General features: G+C 42.8%; 1 protein-coding gene across 3 annotated transcripts in view; it reads right to left on the bottom strand.

Annotated features, from left to right (window-relative positions):
• Window positions 1-1,889: 1,889 nt before the first annotated feature.
• The window catches only part of MKLN1 (muskelin 1), a 97,150-nt gene continuing 82,038 nt past the window's right edge, over window positions 1,890-17,001 (bottom strand). For all 3 annotated transcript variants that reach the window (XM_059471971.1, XM_059471973.1, XM_059471972.1), the window contains 5 exons: window positions 16,481-16,595; window positions 14,728-14,867; window positions 12,429-12,531; window positions 4,117-4,171; window positions 1,890-2,217 (listed from right to left, as the gene is read on the bottom strand). In XM_059471971.1, the coding sequence (XP_059327954.1) occupies window positions 2,096-2,217; window positions 4,117-4,171; window positions 12,429-12,531; window positions 14,728-14,867; window positions 16,481-16,595 (535 nt within the window). In that variant the 3' untranslated portion in view covers window positions 1,890-2,095. The remainder of the gene's footprint in view (window positions 2,218-4,116; window positions 4,172-12,428; window positions 12,532-14,727; window positions 14,868-16,480; window positions 16,596-17,001) is intronic.

A 17,001-nucleotide genomic window follows, 5' to 3' on the forward strand; every position in this document is an offset into this window, starting at 1 on the left:
TGTATCTTTTGCGTTCTTTCAGCCGTCCAAGGTGGACACACAACAGTTTATGAAGAGCTTGGTTAATTAGAGAACTGTCACAAAGAGTATTTAATCATCTGACTGAAGCTGAGGATACACAAGCAATGAGATCAAGTGGTAAAGGAGCACAGCAGCAGTAAATTTAAGTACTAAAAGGTTGCAGAATTTTGGCTGGTTGCAGTAAAAGTGCTCATTTTGATCTCAATGGAAGAAAGAGCTCAGCTGGAATATTCCCCCAGTATCTACATTTGTACTGTATAAACTCTACATTACTTAACAAAGCCTCAGCACAGGTAGCACACCACAAAGCCCAGCAGTGATGTAAAACTTTCTGTGTCAATAGGAAAAAAACCTGCCATGTTCCAAAGAAACAATTTCATCAGATTTCATTTCCCACACAGAGTGAATTCTTCGGCAGACATCTGATTTGCCATCCACTGAAGTGCACAGTGTCTGAACAGTCTCAAGTGACAGGTTAAAAACACTTCATTTGTACAGTCCTCCCTGAAGACAAGCCTGGCCTCTGACATACTGTTCCTTTCTAAGTGATTAAACACTAGTATGAGGTTTTGAAATTTATTTCTAATGCACCAGGACTACAAAAGTTACACAAAGAACATGATAAAGAGGCAATACAATCAAAGCAAGCAGACACTCGAGCTCTGAAAAAGACACTTGACTAACTCTTTATTTCAAGAGTCCAAATCATTGCACACACAGGACTTCCACCAAGTTCAACAGGAGCCACAGCGGGTGCAGCGACGATACCTGACTGGCATGAACACTGCTGGACAGAAAGTTTTGCAGTTTCATATCAATATTTACATCTGCCAGTGTATACTGAATGCTCACAGACACTGAATGCAGAGTTTCTAACGCTGGGTATGCATGTCCTTCATTCAACCTCACAGTGCAGCACCAAGCCCTTACAGTGTTTATAAAGAAGGCTTTCAGCAAAAGGAAGAATATATTTTCTATACATATGCATCAGCTCATTTTCAGAGATTTATGCTAAGAAGGCCTCCCTCACATCCAGATCTAGGTCTAAAATGCTTTGACAAGGGAGTTGCACTTACATGGGAAGGAGACAAGCTGTTGGGAGCAACGCCCTGTACACGTACACACAGACAAACGCACACAGAAACGCTTCACATGGAAATGAAGACAATCTGCTTCAGAAATCCTACACCCAACCTGGGGGCAGGTTTGCAGAGGTTGGGGATGTGTGTGGTGGAAGACCCAGTTCTGCCAGGCTCGCTGAGGACCCACAGGGTTTCTCAGTGGATGAGCACAGCAGCAAAGAGATCAATCCCTGAAAAGGGGCGCGTGTGGGCAGTGACCGCACTCCTGTTTTCCAGCTGTATCTCAGGTTCCCTCTTGCCTGCCAGGTTGAACTGGAAGGCCCCAGAGAACAGGAGACAGGGATGTAGGTCATCAGTTTAGGTGGAGTCTCAGAAGCAATTAGACATGACTGTCACACAGCTCTGGAAGGGGAGACAGACGGTTCGGAACACACGCTCGCCTTCCCGCGACACACCGTGAGTGCAAGACTCAGGACATCAATTACATCATCTCAACAGCTGCCAGTGTCCTGCCACCAGGTTATTCAGCTGCTGAGGACGGAGTTGTAGGATAAAGCAATACATCATGACTAGTTACAAATGAGGAAAGAAAAACCTCTTCCCCCTCTTCCTCAGGAAACACAAAATAAAACCATCATCTTTAATCCCAGACAACTCACATATCTCAAATTTTCCCCCATAGGCAAAAAGATCACTGCATGACTGGGTTTTATTTTTCTTTTTTCCCCCCACCTTTTCATCTTACATTTGCTAACTCAAAATCCAAAGTCAGAAAAAATATATATATTTAGTCAGAAGTACGTCAGTTACATTTTATTAACCTACTCCGAGGGAAAAGCTCCAGGGATTCACCATACAAGTATAAAACCCCTTTCAAACACCTAGGGGTTACTATATTAACTTCATCCCAGCAGTCAATCAATGCAGTAAAAAAATTAAAATACTGAAAATGGAAGCTTTTCCCCTCTTCCATGTGTCCAGTGATTGCTCCATTACAGCGTGATGAGGTCCACCAGGTTGCCTTTAGGAGGGGTCATGTTGTCTGGGAAGAAGTTGACTAACGTGTCAAACAGCTGAGTTCTCTGGGCATACGTGTGGTCAACGTCTGAAAATCCTGGGGGAGGAAGGAAAGGGGAAAGTAAGTCACTCCTCCCAGTCCCAACACTCCATTTAGCTGTGGAATTGTCCATTTGGGATAAATGTTAACGGCGCCCTCTGCCTCCACTAATAAGGCTACCAGCTCTCCGTCCCACTACTGTGAGCACATATAGAGAGATTATGTCACCCCAAGCCAGCACTGCCATCAAGATGCCATAAAAAGTAATAAACAAATGCCTGTCAAGCTCACTGACAGCCCTGAAGAAACAGGGGAAGCAGGAGTTCTCAGGGGACTGCTCTGATGTCCCAGAAAACAAAATCCATGCAGCTATTTTTATTTGGTGCCTCATTTCTTCTGTCCTCGGGCTTTCTTCATTACCTTCACTGCCATAACCAGAACTGCTCCTTGGATTGCTTGGAGTTTTCCTTGAGAAAAGCTGTGCTGACAGCAGGAGTCCCAACTCAGAGTTGGTATTTACTCCCTGGACTTGCACCTGGCTGCATCTTGGCACACAGGAGCTTTGCAAACTGGTTTCTGGAGTGCTGCCTCCCAACACGGCAGGGTTTGGTTTGCATTGTTTATCCAAATCCTACACTAAAACCATCAGCAAGAACAACAGGGCAGGCACACAATGCTCTCCTCCACTTTGGATTACTTCCATTGCTGCTATCTCAAAGGAATGCTTTTTAATTCAGTGAACTGACTCCTCAGTTAATCAAAGTCAACCAACTTAATCAAATCAAGGAGGGCTGGGGTTTTTATTTTCAAAGCACCTCTTGATGTACATATCCTCCTATCTGTAAATCCAAAATCTGGATAAAGTATTGTACTGAGTCAAGAACTAATTCATCTTTTAAAATGCTTAAAACTAGGGAAAAGTTTTGAGGGTGGTGAAGCACTGGCACAGGTTGCCCAGGGAGGATGTGGATGTCCCATACCTGAAGTGTTCAAAGCCAGGTTGGATGGGGCTCGGAGCAACCTGGGATAGGGGAAGGCATCCCTGCCCATGGCAGAGGGGTTTGGAATGAGATGATTTTTGAAGGTCCCTTCCAGCCCAAACCATTCCATGAGTCTATGAAAAATCCTACTTTTTTGAAACTTGGGTTTTCTTTCTTTAGAAGAAGTTGATCCTATCAGTCAACTTGATGTCTTCCAAACCACAGGAACACAGCAGAGCTTCCTCATCCAGCAGGGCAGAACTGCAGTGAGCTTTAACCTTCCCTCAGTTTCTCAGATTGGGAATTATACCTCCATCAAAAACTGAAGTTCATCCATTCTCTTAGCGAGAGTTCAGTGACTTGAGGACACCCCAGCAGTACAAGGATGTCATTTCTGCCTGTACCTTTCCTCCAGCTTGCCCAGGATGTGTCTCTGAGATCTCTCAAAGGGTTAACTGGACAGAGCAGTGAAACAAATCATGGCTTTGGCTCAGCCCTCCTGTTTCCAGCCCTTCACGCCACTGTTTTCTCCACTCTTGACACCCTGCCCAAAGAACTCGTTCTGCAGAGAACAGAGCGAACCAAACTACTCCAGGAATTGCAGTTATCACAGCAAACAGAGCCGTAGCCATCCTGTGAGATTCCAAAGTGACATGACAGGAGGTGCTTTATTCTGACCAAAGCTTCTGTTTACTTGGGTAACAGCGAAGGATCAGATGCAATTAGAGACACAAAATGATCCCGGGAGGCATTGGTTTAAAACTACTGATGTTGACAGATGTTTTAAATGTGGGCTTGAGGTATTGGACACTGGTCATTATAAATAACCTCTCAAATGTCTGGGTAGTGGCACTTTGCATATTGAAAAGAGCCTGCAATGTTCATAGGAACTACAACATTTGACATAAAACCAGTAGAAACTAAGAGTAATTATCAAAGAGAACATCATGTAATTCCTCTGACACACAATACTCACCGAGAGTCGTGAAATCCGAGCCAGACTTAAATAATGCTGAGGCAAGAAGCTGAAACTGCAGAAGAAGAGGTAAAGGGACAAAGAAAGAAAAAAGTGTTATTAACCACAAAGGCAAAAACCCCAAGGGATTCACAGAAGTACAAGTAGCTTTAGAGTTGCTGTGTTTTCTCCACACAATGCTCCTAACTCCTGTGCCATACACATGAATAAGAGCAAGAGGCACTTTCACATGAGCACCACAATTTGTCACCTTGGCACAAGTTAGATGCTTTTTCCTAGAATTAGAGCAGTGTTGATGCAATGAAAGGTATTTGACTGAGAGCTCTAAAAATCTCATTTTTTTACACATAATTTTTTGCCTCTTTGGCAGAAGGTAGAGTCCCTTCCGCACAGTAACATTCCCAGGGATTAACATGGTACAGGCTCAGCAGCCAGGGATTAGATGGCACAAACACAGGGTAACTGCTGGAGTGAGCATGAACTTCTTGAACACAGAGAAAGTTCTACCCCTCAGAGAGAAGCTGTGGATGCCCCAACCCTGGCAGTGTTCAAGGCCAGATGGGACTGAGCAATCTGATCTAATGGGTGCCATTCCCTGCCCATGGCAGGGGGTTTGGAACTCAATGATCCTTAACATCCCATCCAACCCAAACCATTCTAAGATTCCAATAACAACCCTTCTGAACTGCCAGAGATCTCACATCACAAATTTAAGGCAATATCTTCTTAACTAAAAATAAAAATTCTTTGTTTGGAACATCAAGACCACGAATATAAACATTTTACTTAACACATTCATGGTTTTATTCTCCCTTCAAGTTTCACTGATAGATGGTGACCACAGCATCTTCCTCTGGCCCTGACTGCTGTTTCCAGGAACTCAAGGAACAGCAAAGCTTAGTGCTTTGTCATGCTCCTGCAAGGAAAGAGTTGATTCCTTAAAGCCTTGAAATCTTGTGTCTCCTGCCTGTGTGTCTTTTCAGCACACAGCCTGAAGGAAAAGAAGGGAGGAAAAAAACCAGAAGAGAAGCAAATATGTTCAGGGAAGGAGTGGAAAGAACAGCCAGGCATTACATATCCATCAGTTTAATTTCAATTTCAATAAAAAATGGGAACACAGACAGTTTGTAGGCATGTAGGAGTGGAGAAGGTGATGAGTAGCAGCCAACGTGAATTTGGCAACAACAAGTTGAAGCACATCAATCTGATTTCTCCTATGAGGCAGAAGGCCCTAGGGATGGAACTTGGCAATAGACCTTGTCCATTCTGACTTTCATAGGAATTCTAACACTTTTATATGATATTTAAGGCACATTGTCAAGGCATTACTTAGATTAAGCCAACAGGGAAAGGCAAACAGGTCAAATAACTTTTCTGTGGGTGGCCATCAATGGTTTGACATCAAAATGGAGCCTTGAATCAGGAGTGATTCATCTGTGCCCCAGGGTCAGCATCACCCTGGTTTTCAGTGATAACCTGCTTGGCAGAACAGGGCAGGATCACCAGACCTTACACCACACTCAGACTGACTGCCAGCATGGAACAGACAGCCTTCCAACTGTTTTTCCACTTAATCCAAATTATAATGATGGATTGAGGTGCATTTCACCAGGGCCAAGTGAAAATCAACATAAACAAGAAAAATCAGCAATACAGAACAGGTGCAGAGGCTCTGTGAAAATGCACTTAGGCACTACAACAGATCACTATCACTTTATTATAAAACTGACAAATGCATGAAAAGGAGCAGAATCTTTAAATAAAATACTCTTCTTGTTATCAAGGTTTTAAAGTCACCTCTACAATAAGGAGCCCATTTTGGGATCCCCTGTATCAGCTAGCAACATATAAGGAAAGCACTAGAAAAAAAAATTAAGTGTTCTAAAAGCAAGTTCTACAAAGAAAGCTCAAAGGAGTGAGGGCTGCAGAGAACAATGGCCAAACACAAAACTGCCAGAAATCACACATGCAAAAAGTAGAAAAAAAAAAAGAAAAAGAAGTAGAAAAAGTGCTACAGAAAGTAGATCTACAACCAAGTGCAAGAAGCTACAAAAACACTACAGTGACATCAGTTTCAATGTGACATCAAGGGGAAAATCAGGCTAAAATAAGGGTAAGTCTGGGGTAAGTCTGCATCCTTTGGGGAGAGTATGGTGAGACAGACACAGGATTGAGAAACTGGAGATGAGGGGGAAGGGGCTGCAAAGTGCCCTCCTGAGTGCAAGGCTGGTCACACTAAATCACTGCAATGCCCCACGTGGGTCCCACTGTGAGCCTCATTTGTGAGAGCAGCTTGGCTTCCCAGCAGCACCAAACTCAAACAGCTGCCCAGCAGAAATAGCTCCAGAAGTTCCAATAAACCCGTGGCTAAATCCTTGCAGCTTCTGAGAGGAAATGCCAGGCTCTGGCCATCCCTCCCTCCCACAGGATGGCTCAGGGGATGCTGCCAGCTGCCTGGTGGCACACCAAGCTGGGATAAAGCAGGTGCCACGTGCTCCCAGGGGTGCCCATGCTCCTGCAGCAATGCCCTGCTGGGAGCACAAAGCCACACTGGGGCTCAGGTGCCTGACCAAGAGGCCACGTGAGCAGGGTTCAGCCAAGAACTCGCTGAGCTGAGACCAAAACCCTGCTGAAAATGGCCGCTGCCAAGTTTCCAGCCTCATCTGCACCAGGCATGATGGATTTTCATGGCTATGAGTTTCTTTGCAGCTTTGTGGGGAAGGAGGATCTTGTTCCCTTCTCCACTGGTGGTGCCACACTTGAGTTAACCTTGAGGACTGTTGTTTGTTTGGTTTGAAATTTAATTTGTGTATCAGCTCACACTTGGAAAGCACTTTCTGATAGAAAAGTCAAGCATGTGAGTTAAGAACATCAGTTAAGGACAGTGCTGAACCCAAGCTGGTTCACTCTGCATTTGTATTACAATCCCAAACCCTACAATGCTCTCCCATAGGATCCCTGTGTTTTTCCCAAAGTGCAGGACAGTTCCTGCTCACTCTATACCAGGTCTCCTACACACCATTCCCAGCAGATATCCAATGTACTGTTTTCTTCACAAAGTACAAGCTCTGCTCTAAAGAAGGAATTAATTTCTTCATTGACTTTCTTATCATATTAATTGTTATTCTAACAGATGGCACTTCAAACTCTGATTAATTTTGGGTCTATTTGAAACTAACAGTATCTGATTTTTCAAAATATGTGGTGTTATGCAACAGCTTCTGAATTCGCAGAAAAGCATGGCCCTCAAGCAAATCACACCTCACATCTCTCCCATCAGGCACCAGAATGAAACATCCAATTAATGACCATCTAGGAAAAACAATTTGCTTAATATCACACAGCAACTCTGTTATGGAGACAAGAGCAGAATTCAATTATCCAGCAGAAGCATCCAACTGCTTTAATCACACCACCACCCATTTTCTTCTGACAATCCCTCTGGCTCACTGGCTTCATCCATTCCAAATTAAGCCTCCACTCCAAAGACAGCATTTCCCTTTGTTACACAATTAACTTCTCTCTCTCTTGGAGACCCAACCAACCTCCTGAACAGAGGCAGGGGTTCCTTGGAGATAAACAGATCTGGTTAACTAATAGAAGGTCACATACTATTGTCTATTTTTATATATTTGCTGCACACCTCTGCCTTTGCACACACAAAATGATTAAGGGGGAATGAGTAACTCTCGTTTGGGATACCTGGCCAGTTGTGTGAATCAGACACAATTCTCCCTCCTCCTCTGTAATGCCTGTGTGAGAGTGCTCAGATCACAGCATAAACCAGTTCTTCAGCTTTGACCATCTCTTAGGGGCTGGTGAGACCCAGCACAGGCTCAAAGAGGCAAAGGGAAGCTCAAACCCTTTGAGGATGGAGCTGTTGCTGAAATTGGGAAGGCTGAACGCTGTTTTTGTAAAGGCTCCTTGGTTCCAAAGCCTCTGCTCCTGCAGCACTCAGGCTCTGAGGCTTTACAAAGAATCACAGCAGGACACAGAGAGGAGAAACAGGCTTTTCTTAGCTCCTTCCTAGAACTATTTTTCCCATTTGGGCTTCAGTTTTCCCAGAAATACCAGTCTAATGCAGATTCAAACAATACTTTTGGGCCCTGCTGGCTTTATCTGTCAAATTTATTAAAGACAAGGTCTTAAGAATGGAAAGTATGAAGCAGCCTTGAACAGGGGCCTCCAGCCTCAGTCTACAAGCAAGTCAGGCCTCAGATTGGCCTCCAGGTCCTTGCTCTTTCTCCTACCACGCTCCAAGAAAAACATACTGTGAGTTTTCCTTGTGCTTTGTATCTGTTTTACAACAATCATGGGATTGAGCTTCATCAGTTGTTGAATCTCCATGTACAAAATCATGCTGCTCTCTCATACTTGGAAAGCACTGGACATTTTTTGTGTCATGTTGATTTCTACTGCAGCCCATTTAACAGCAGCAAAGTTCTGGGTATGATTACTGCAGTGTTCAAGGAGCATCTTCAGCTTTTATACATGAACTACTGATGTTTTTGTGATTTAACAGCATCTGTTTTTCTCTAAGCACAAAATTTGGAATTAAATTTGATATTTATTTTGACCATCCTCTTATCTTTAAAAGCCTGCTGTTGTAATCTTCCACCAAATTCACATCTGTGTGTGACAGAGAAGAACAGCCATGCCAGCAGAAAATTTTACACCAGCAAATGACCCATTTATACAATCTTAATTTTAATCTGTTAAATCAGGGGCAAAATTCCCCCTTTTCTAGAAATTTACCCTCCTTTTCCTATAGTGTCAGGGCTATTGACCTACAGCCACTAAAAAGATCCACTGATTTGGGAACACTGAACTGACTGAGGAGGTTTAAGTGATGCCAAGCAGAATCACAGTTGAAGACTGGATCTGCATTTGTGGGCAGAGAAGTTGCTGGCACACAGCCTGTGGATACTAAACCAAGCACCCATGCAATACCTGTTACTTGCAGGCATCTACTTCATTTCAGAGTAATAAAAAAGGGGGAAAAAATAGTCCCTAAAATTCACAGCAACAGAATGAAAATCTTGGGGTATGTTCCTACTATCAATCATTCATGCTACTTTAAACAAAATCGGTTACTAAGGCCAAAGTAAGTTTCAAGAACAGTCTGTTTGTTTTCCTTGGCATGCAACTGCAAACAGCTGAACAGACTTGCCTAACTAAGTCAGAAGGAATTACTTCTATTACAAAGCAAGCAAGCCTCACCACAAGGGGAAATTCTGCTTGTAATGGTATATAACACCACCCAGATCTCCATCCATAAAACATGAAGCCATACAGGCCACTCTCCAGAATTACTGCATGAAGTTGGGGATGAAACTATTCAGTCTGGTCCTTCCCAAATTTAACAGCTGCCCTGGAAAGAGGGAAAACAGGCAGGAATTGATTCCCTGAAGTTCTAAGATGCCTTTCAGCATTTAATGGCTGCAGCCAATCACATCTATCACCTTTGCTATTAATCGAGATACAAATCAAATAAAGGCAGGGTATGGAGGTGTCTGGGCTGAGAGACACAATCAAACTGGTGCTTGAAATTCGATATGGAATCCAAAATGCCTGCGTCAGTCAGTCCTTTGGAAAGCACAGGAGCTATTTGAAGATGCAATGCCAGAGCAAAAAGCCAACTCGATGTGATAACCGGAAGGTAAATTGACGTCAGCTGGAAATGCACCCAGTCAGTACCAGCCCAGCAGCTGGCTCTGTGCCACAGCCCTGGCAGATCTGTCCCAGTGGAAAAAAAAGCTTTGGATGTTAAGGCTTTATGATCAGCACAATGAGTAATAATTAAAAAAAAAAATCCAAACAAAAAACAAAATAGCAAAACCCAAACAACAAAGCGTCCCAGAAATTGTGAGATGAGCTTTGGAGATGGCTGGGATGGATGGAAGCTTTAATTCTGCTGAATGGTGAGTGCTGATCTGACAGCCCAGCACGACAGACAGAAGCTATTGGATTTTGTTTGGATCAGACATTAGGCCTGCAGAGAAAGAATCCACAATATATTCACTCAGCTGGACTGAGCTATGTAAGCTCATTCACTGGATCATTAATGTTCAGAACACCAGTGAGCTCTCTGAAAAGGGGTAATTCTTTTTTTCATTTTATTCTGCTTCTACTGGTATGATACAGCTTCTACATTCCCCAAAATCTCAGAGGAGCCATGCAGGCATGTAAATTCTCCATTCCTACAAGGTGGACAAGTTGAACACTGAGCAGGGAAAAGGAAAAGGAGGACATTAAAGGTTTTCTGTGCCAGATGTGCCTAAATGCAGCTTCTGCAGCAGCTCCCTCGGTCTGTGGGCGACAGGAGGCAGCAGGAACTAGCAGAAGAGCTTGCTCATCACACCACAGATGTTTGCTGTTCAGGGAATAATAAAAAGGCCCAGCCAGCCATGAGATTCAAGATCTCCTTAGGAATAACTGGCAGAGGAGAGGCAGGCTACCAGCACACAGGTGTGACGTGGAGAAAAAAGGAGATCAGAGAACACAGGACACATCTTATAGGAGTGGGAGGGAAAAAGAGAGCATCTGGATGGGGGCTTGTACTGTGTGGGTTAGTACAGGCTTGAACAGGAAGAAGAAACCTTGAATTCTGGGCTCAGTTTTGGGCCCCTCACAAGAAGAAAGTCACTGAGGGGATGGAGTTTGTCCAGGGAGGGGAATGGAGCTGGGGAAGGGTCTGAGGCACCAGGAGGGGCTGAGGGAGCTGGGAAGGGGCTCAGCCTGGAGCAAAGAAGGCTCAGGGGGGACCTTCTGGCTCTGCACAACCCCTGACAGGAGAGGGCAGCCAGGACAGGGTTACTCCCAAGTAACAGAACACAGGAGAAGAGGAAATGGCCTGAAATTAAGACTGAGTATCAGGAAAAAATTCACCATAAGGGCTGTCCAGCTCTGGCACAGGCTGCCTGGGGAAGTATAATCCCCTTCTCTGGAGGTATTTAAAAGCCATTAGATGTTGCACGTGGGGACATGGTTTAGTAGTGGCCTTTGCAGTGCTGAGGCAATGATTGCACTTGATGGCCTTAAAGGTCTTTTCCAACCTCAGAGACTCTGGAAGTGTTACCACACTGGGAAGACAACACATATTGGGGGGGAAAAAAAATTTCCTTCCCCACTTTAAGAAAAGCAGGATCATCTGCAGTCTTTCCTATGCTAGAGATGGCTAGAAAGGATGTGAAACTACTTGATATGGAACAATTTGAACAAGAAACCATTTAGAGAGAACAGAGAGTCACAGCACTTAAATATTTTGTTGAATCACATGTTTATAAACACTGATTACAATTTATGACAAATGAGATCACTTCTAAGATCCCGATAAAACTTTTTTCCTCATTCTAACCCTACAATTCCATCCTGTGCACATGCAAGAATATTTTTATATTCTCCCCCAAGACCTTTCAGTGTCTGTATAATCTTTTCTTTAGCTAAAGTAGCAAGTTAAAGCCACCAGATTAAGAGATTTAATCCAGGGACTCAGCGTGGAATAGAACTGCCCCTCCTCCTATCGAGATTTTATAAATGGAGCTGTTGAATCCCTTCCCATGTCATTAAGGAAAGAAGACAGCAAGAACCCCAGACTCTTCCTTATCTACCCATCAGGAGCTGAATGTTGGCACGTCTCAGCTGGCTGCCCCAAACTCCATGTGGAAATTAATGCCAGAGTCAAATCAACCACCTTATGTGACACTTCTGACTATTTCTTTAATCTGTTTTGTAAAGTGACACGCACTGCAGTACTGGAATCAAAACAGGAAATGGGAACAAATTCCTGGAATAAATAAAGAACATGTCTACTGGATAATATTCAAAAGGCAAAGGACATAAGATTTTAAGGGTAGCAAGCAGTGTACAGGTATAAACTACTTCAAGAAATATTGATCATATTGATCATCTTTGGAAAAGCTTTCCCTCCCCAGAGATGCTGAATATTGAGAAGCCTGGGCATGAGTAAGTTTCTATTCCCTTTCTATTGCACAACCAACTACAGACTGGTGACATTTCAGAGAGTTTACATTTCAATTAAAGCTCCCAAAATACACACCAGCACACTGGAATTAAAACAAGGCTTAGCCTTCACTCTTAGGAATACAAAAGCTATTTTATCTGGACCTGCAGTTGTTACATGACTGTTTACAAAACAGTCTGACTTAAGTGCAGAGAAATACGTGATACAGCAAAGTGTCTGGCACCTGCTGAGCTTTTACAAATTGAATAAAACCCAGATTTAAGAAGCCCAAAACTTTCAATGAGAATGCACTCTAAATTTCTTTAGGACAAGGTTCTTTGATCCTCACCTCCTTTGTCTCCTCAGGGTCCGAGTGATCCACAGTTACATATAAATCATTCTGCAGGTACTTCAGTGCGCTGAGAGGGTCAGTCTGAGCTTTCTCCTCAAACCTGCAGAGAATAAACAGAAAATTTGAGCACAGCCACATCCTTCAGGACTAAACTGGTTCAAACCCATCTAACAAACCCAGTATTTCCAAAGAAAACCACGCTAGTGAGCCTCATGTTTGATGGGATCTCAAGCCAGACTGAAACATGGAAGAGGTTTTTTGGGGTGTAAAGGAGTTAAAAGGGTAAAGTATTACATTCTTACTAAAAATATTCAAAAGCATATGCACAGAAACTTCTTAATATATAAATATAAAATCTTGAGTACAGCTTGTCTTCCACAAATGAAGTCAGATGTGAGCAGCATCTCACAGAGCAGACACAGGCAAGCCTTGAGCACTTCAGCCCCTGGGATACTGACATCCCACCTTCAGAAAGAGCACAGCTCCACAAAAATCCTGTGCACCACCACCATTATTTCCCCGTTGTCTTTTAATGAACAGGAACTGCAACTTCTGTGAATTCCCTCAAGAAGTGAACAGAGCCCTCAGGATATGATTCTGGGCTCAGCACACTCAGTGAGCAGAGCTGCTTCCCTGCAGCACTGAGCTGGTTGCATAAGCCTGGAAAGGATGAGGTTTAAAATCATCTTTTTCCTCCTCTCACCTACCCCTGAGTGCAGCATCACACTATTTGTCATTTTATCATATTGTTATTTTTTAATTTGGGTCATCTACCTGGCTATTTATACCACAGTGGACATGTGCAGCCTGAATTTTGAAACTGCCTAAAGATGTCAGTGATTGAACAGCACAGGGAGCACAAAGACCTGCTGCATCTGACAGTTTGGTCACTACACATGGTTTCAGACACTGCCAGAGATTTTCTCAGATGACACCACCATGGTCCAGAGAGCTGAAGTGCTTTAAATGAGTGGAATCACTGTCACCTTGCTCCTTCTCAGCTGCCCAGCCTGGCTGACTGGTACTGAACAAGCTCATAGGAAAAACAGGACCCAGGCTGATGCTGTGGGATTGCTGTGGATGCAAGGCCAGCACCTGTTCTGGTACCCAGAGTCTGGGGCAGTGCAGGTAAAGGGCAGGCAGTGACTCCACAGCAACTCAGCCCCAGCCAGGCATCCATCCCACCATTCCTGGTTGCTCAGGTCTGGCTCCTTCACAGAAACCCCAAAAATGGGAGCATGGTGCATAAACCCCAAACTTCTGCCAGGTAACACGCAGCAACATTTCCTTCAAGTGCAATTTAAGCAAGTAGAAACAAATAATTCAGAGCTGTCTCTGCACAGCTGCATTTCCATACCATCACATCTGGGTTTAATAAACCTCCCAGATAACTGGGCAAGGCCTTTATTCATTCTTGTAGGTATTCACATCTACTGTGTGGCTAATCTCAGTGTCTCACCCAGCCACAGTGGCTGGGAGTTGAGTACAGCAATTTGCTTGCTGCCTCAGAAATAAAATACCATCAGGTATTTTAACCTGACCTTCTAACTCTTGGCAGAGCCTGATAACAAAGTATTCTCCCCCAGAATGCAGGGAGAGCTATTTACTGCTTTCAAATGATTTGCTGGGTCCTGAAAGGCTCTCTCACTGCTGCAATTTCTTGACTAAGGCAACACCATAAGCTTGATTTTGAAAAGCTGCTGCCCTTAATAGCAAATACAAGGCAGCTCTGAAGCATCCAGAGTGCAAGAAGCACTGCAGTGTAGCTGAATTCTGCCTAAGTGAGCTCTTTCAGGAGTTTCTGAATGAGAAACTCTGATGACCTCACCACAGTTGAGTCTCAGATGTGCAAAGGCATCCAGCCCCCAGACTTCATTAGCATCCTTGCAGGCTGTTACTATCTCCAAGCAGTGTTTCCAAAACATACTCCATTTCCTTGGGAGGTGACAGCACCAAAACACATGCTGATGAGCAGCACAGTGAAAAGGGAATCTAAAAATTCCCCATGACTCCCCACACAATAATCAGATTTTTCTACTTTTAGAATAGCATGGGCAAAATGAATCAAGTTAATTTTGTAGTTTAGCTCTGGTCCACTGCTTTTTATTAAAATAATTTAAAAGAATAATCAAGAAAAGTGCAGAAGGTTTAGAAGGGACCTTGAAGATCATCTAGTTCCATATAACCAACAAAGTGATATTTCACAAGATGGTTTATGAGATATTTGAGTCTTAGCAACTTGAAAAAAAACCAGACACCTGGAAAAGGAAATTGCAAACCACCTTTGCTTCTATACCTGTGCTTTCTGATGAGGTATTTGCAGTGTCTTAGCAGATATTCCTTTGAAGGTCGACAGAGCTTCAGAGACCAGAAATCATCTAATCTCATCTTTGGAGAGCATGATTTACCAGGATTCCCTCCAAATAAGTAATGAACCTAAGGAAATGAGAGGCAGATCAAAAAATTGATTGTTTGTGTAAATCTACTGAACAAAGACAATTTACTGTGTCAGCAGCTTTGCAGAGGTTTATTCTGGTGGGATAAACTCTGCCTTTTAGACAAGTTGCTCCATCTTATTATCAGCATCACTTTGTCCACTTGGAGATGAAGAAAGTTCTCCTGAACAATTTACATTTTAAGGTAATAAAAGAGTTGTACTCTTACAACATCCCTTTAGCAGATACCTGAGATATTTACAAATCAACATCCAAAATTCATGCAAACTCTTTCTTTAGGAAAAGCCTATGAGAATGATAAATCCTTAAGCACTGACAAAGTGAACTGGAAGTCTTGAAGATCTCCAAAGTAAAGTGAGAGCAAGCCCAGTCCAGCACAATCTAGACTTAGAGAGAGGCAAACTTCCAGAAAAGTGGAAATGTCACAAAAGAACTGTTTATTTCTTTGCTACATTTTTCTTCCCATCATGTGGTAACTTCAGACTCTGAACTGTTGATATTAAACATGCTACAAAGGACCTTCAAATAGTGAAGTTTAACAAGTCCAACAGCCTACCTTTCCCCATGGCTTTAAAAATAATCACTCAAAACAATGTATTCTGCATCCCACTGCTGAAGGCTCTCCTTATTTATATCAGAGGAGTTTAGAAAGGTCATTGGAACAGAGGTTTCTAAAAATAAGACTCTTCAAAACAAGCACATCAAACAGCTCCTCAGATAAAGCTGGGCAACTGGGATGATTTAGCAGCCTTCAGAGTAACTCAGAAAATACTACTCTCTCATGGTGCCTTATACTTAGAAGTAAAAGCAGAACAGTATTTACTTATTTACTGTATCATTACAGTGAAGACAACAAGCAATGCAATTTCCCCATACAGAATCTGCACACATTCCTCCTTAAAATCCCCCAAGTTTTGGGCTAGCTGGGTTTCCCAAATTTGATAACATTCCGCAGAATGCAAGACTAAAATATGTTTTTCTTTAACTCAGACTGTTTCAGACTAGGGAGAATTTTTAGAAAAATCCATGAAAGGACCAGTAAACGTGTCACAGTAATTTAAATTCATGAGTTTGTGAACCTAATCTGTGGGTTTGTGCTTTACTGGTTAATATGTACAAAGCTTTAATTTTACTGAGCTGTCCCATACACTAAACCAAGTTTTAAGTCCATTTAAGTATGAATGTGTCCATTGGAGTCTGACAGTGCTAAAGAATGACAGTTCCTTCTGACATGCAGGGCAAAGTCAGGCACCTCTGATTCAGAGGATTCTTAGCTGTGATTAGTTCACTCAAACACATCTTTTCCTAGAAATTTTGGTAACTACCTGTTCTCATTTATTCACCAACAGATGAGATTAAATCCCTGAGGATAATGAATGAAGCTTTGTGTGTTCTGAAGTGTGAGAACAGATCTCATGTTTACTTCATACTGACATTAAAAGTACTTCAGCACCTTATTTCAAAATGTGAGAAGTTAGAGTTATTCACCATATTAATCCAAACATTCAAAAAGGATATTTATTGTACCATCTTTAAGGAAATAGCTACATCTTCAGAACAAAAAGACTTTAAAAATTAAAAATCACTTTTTACCTTGTGCAGCTCATCATACACCAGCTGATGGGCAAACCTTGGGCAGGGCTCCTCTTCCTGAAGGCTTTTACCTGGATTCTCTTTTGCTGCTTGGTCATTCTTATAGACACAAGACCTGAAATTTAAAGCAGTAAAGAATTATTAGTTGTACCTACAGGAAGCCCAAAAAGTTGCTGAAAGGCTGGAAGCCACAAATGATGTAAAACACCAAAGGTTTTCTTACTTCTCTTAATGTTGTCCTCTATTATCCCATCCCATCCCATCCCATCCCATCCCATCCCATCCCATCCCATCCCATCCCATCCCATCCCATCCCATCCCATCCCATCCCTTCTCTCTACAAAGAACCCAGCCAGCAATCAGAGGTCATCTTGGCTGAAAATAGTCCTCAAGCACAAGCCAAAAAGGAAAAAATTCCAGAAAATTATTTGTCATAGGCTTTGGGGATCTCTTCAGATGTTACATTATTTGCCTACAGAACTGTCAGCTTTAAGTATTTTTTTATTATGGAAGAAAACATC

This window comes from Ammospiza nelsoni, chromosome 5 (assembly GCF_027579445.1).
Source record: "Ammospiza nelsoni isolate bAmmNel1 chromosome 5, bAmmNel1.pri, whole genome shotgun sequence".
NCBI lineage: Eukaryota > Metazoa > Chordata > Aves > Passeriformes > Passerellidae > Ammospiza > Ammospiza nelsoni.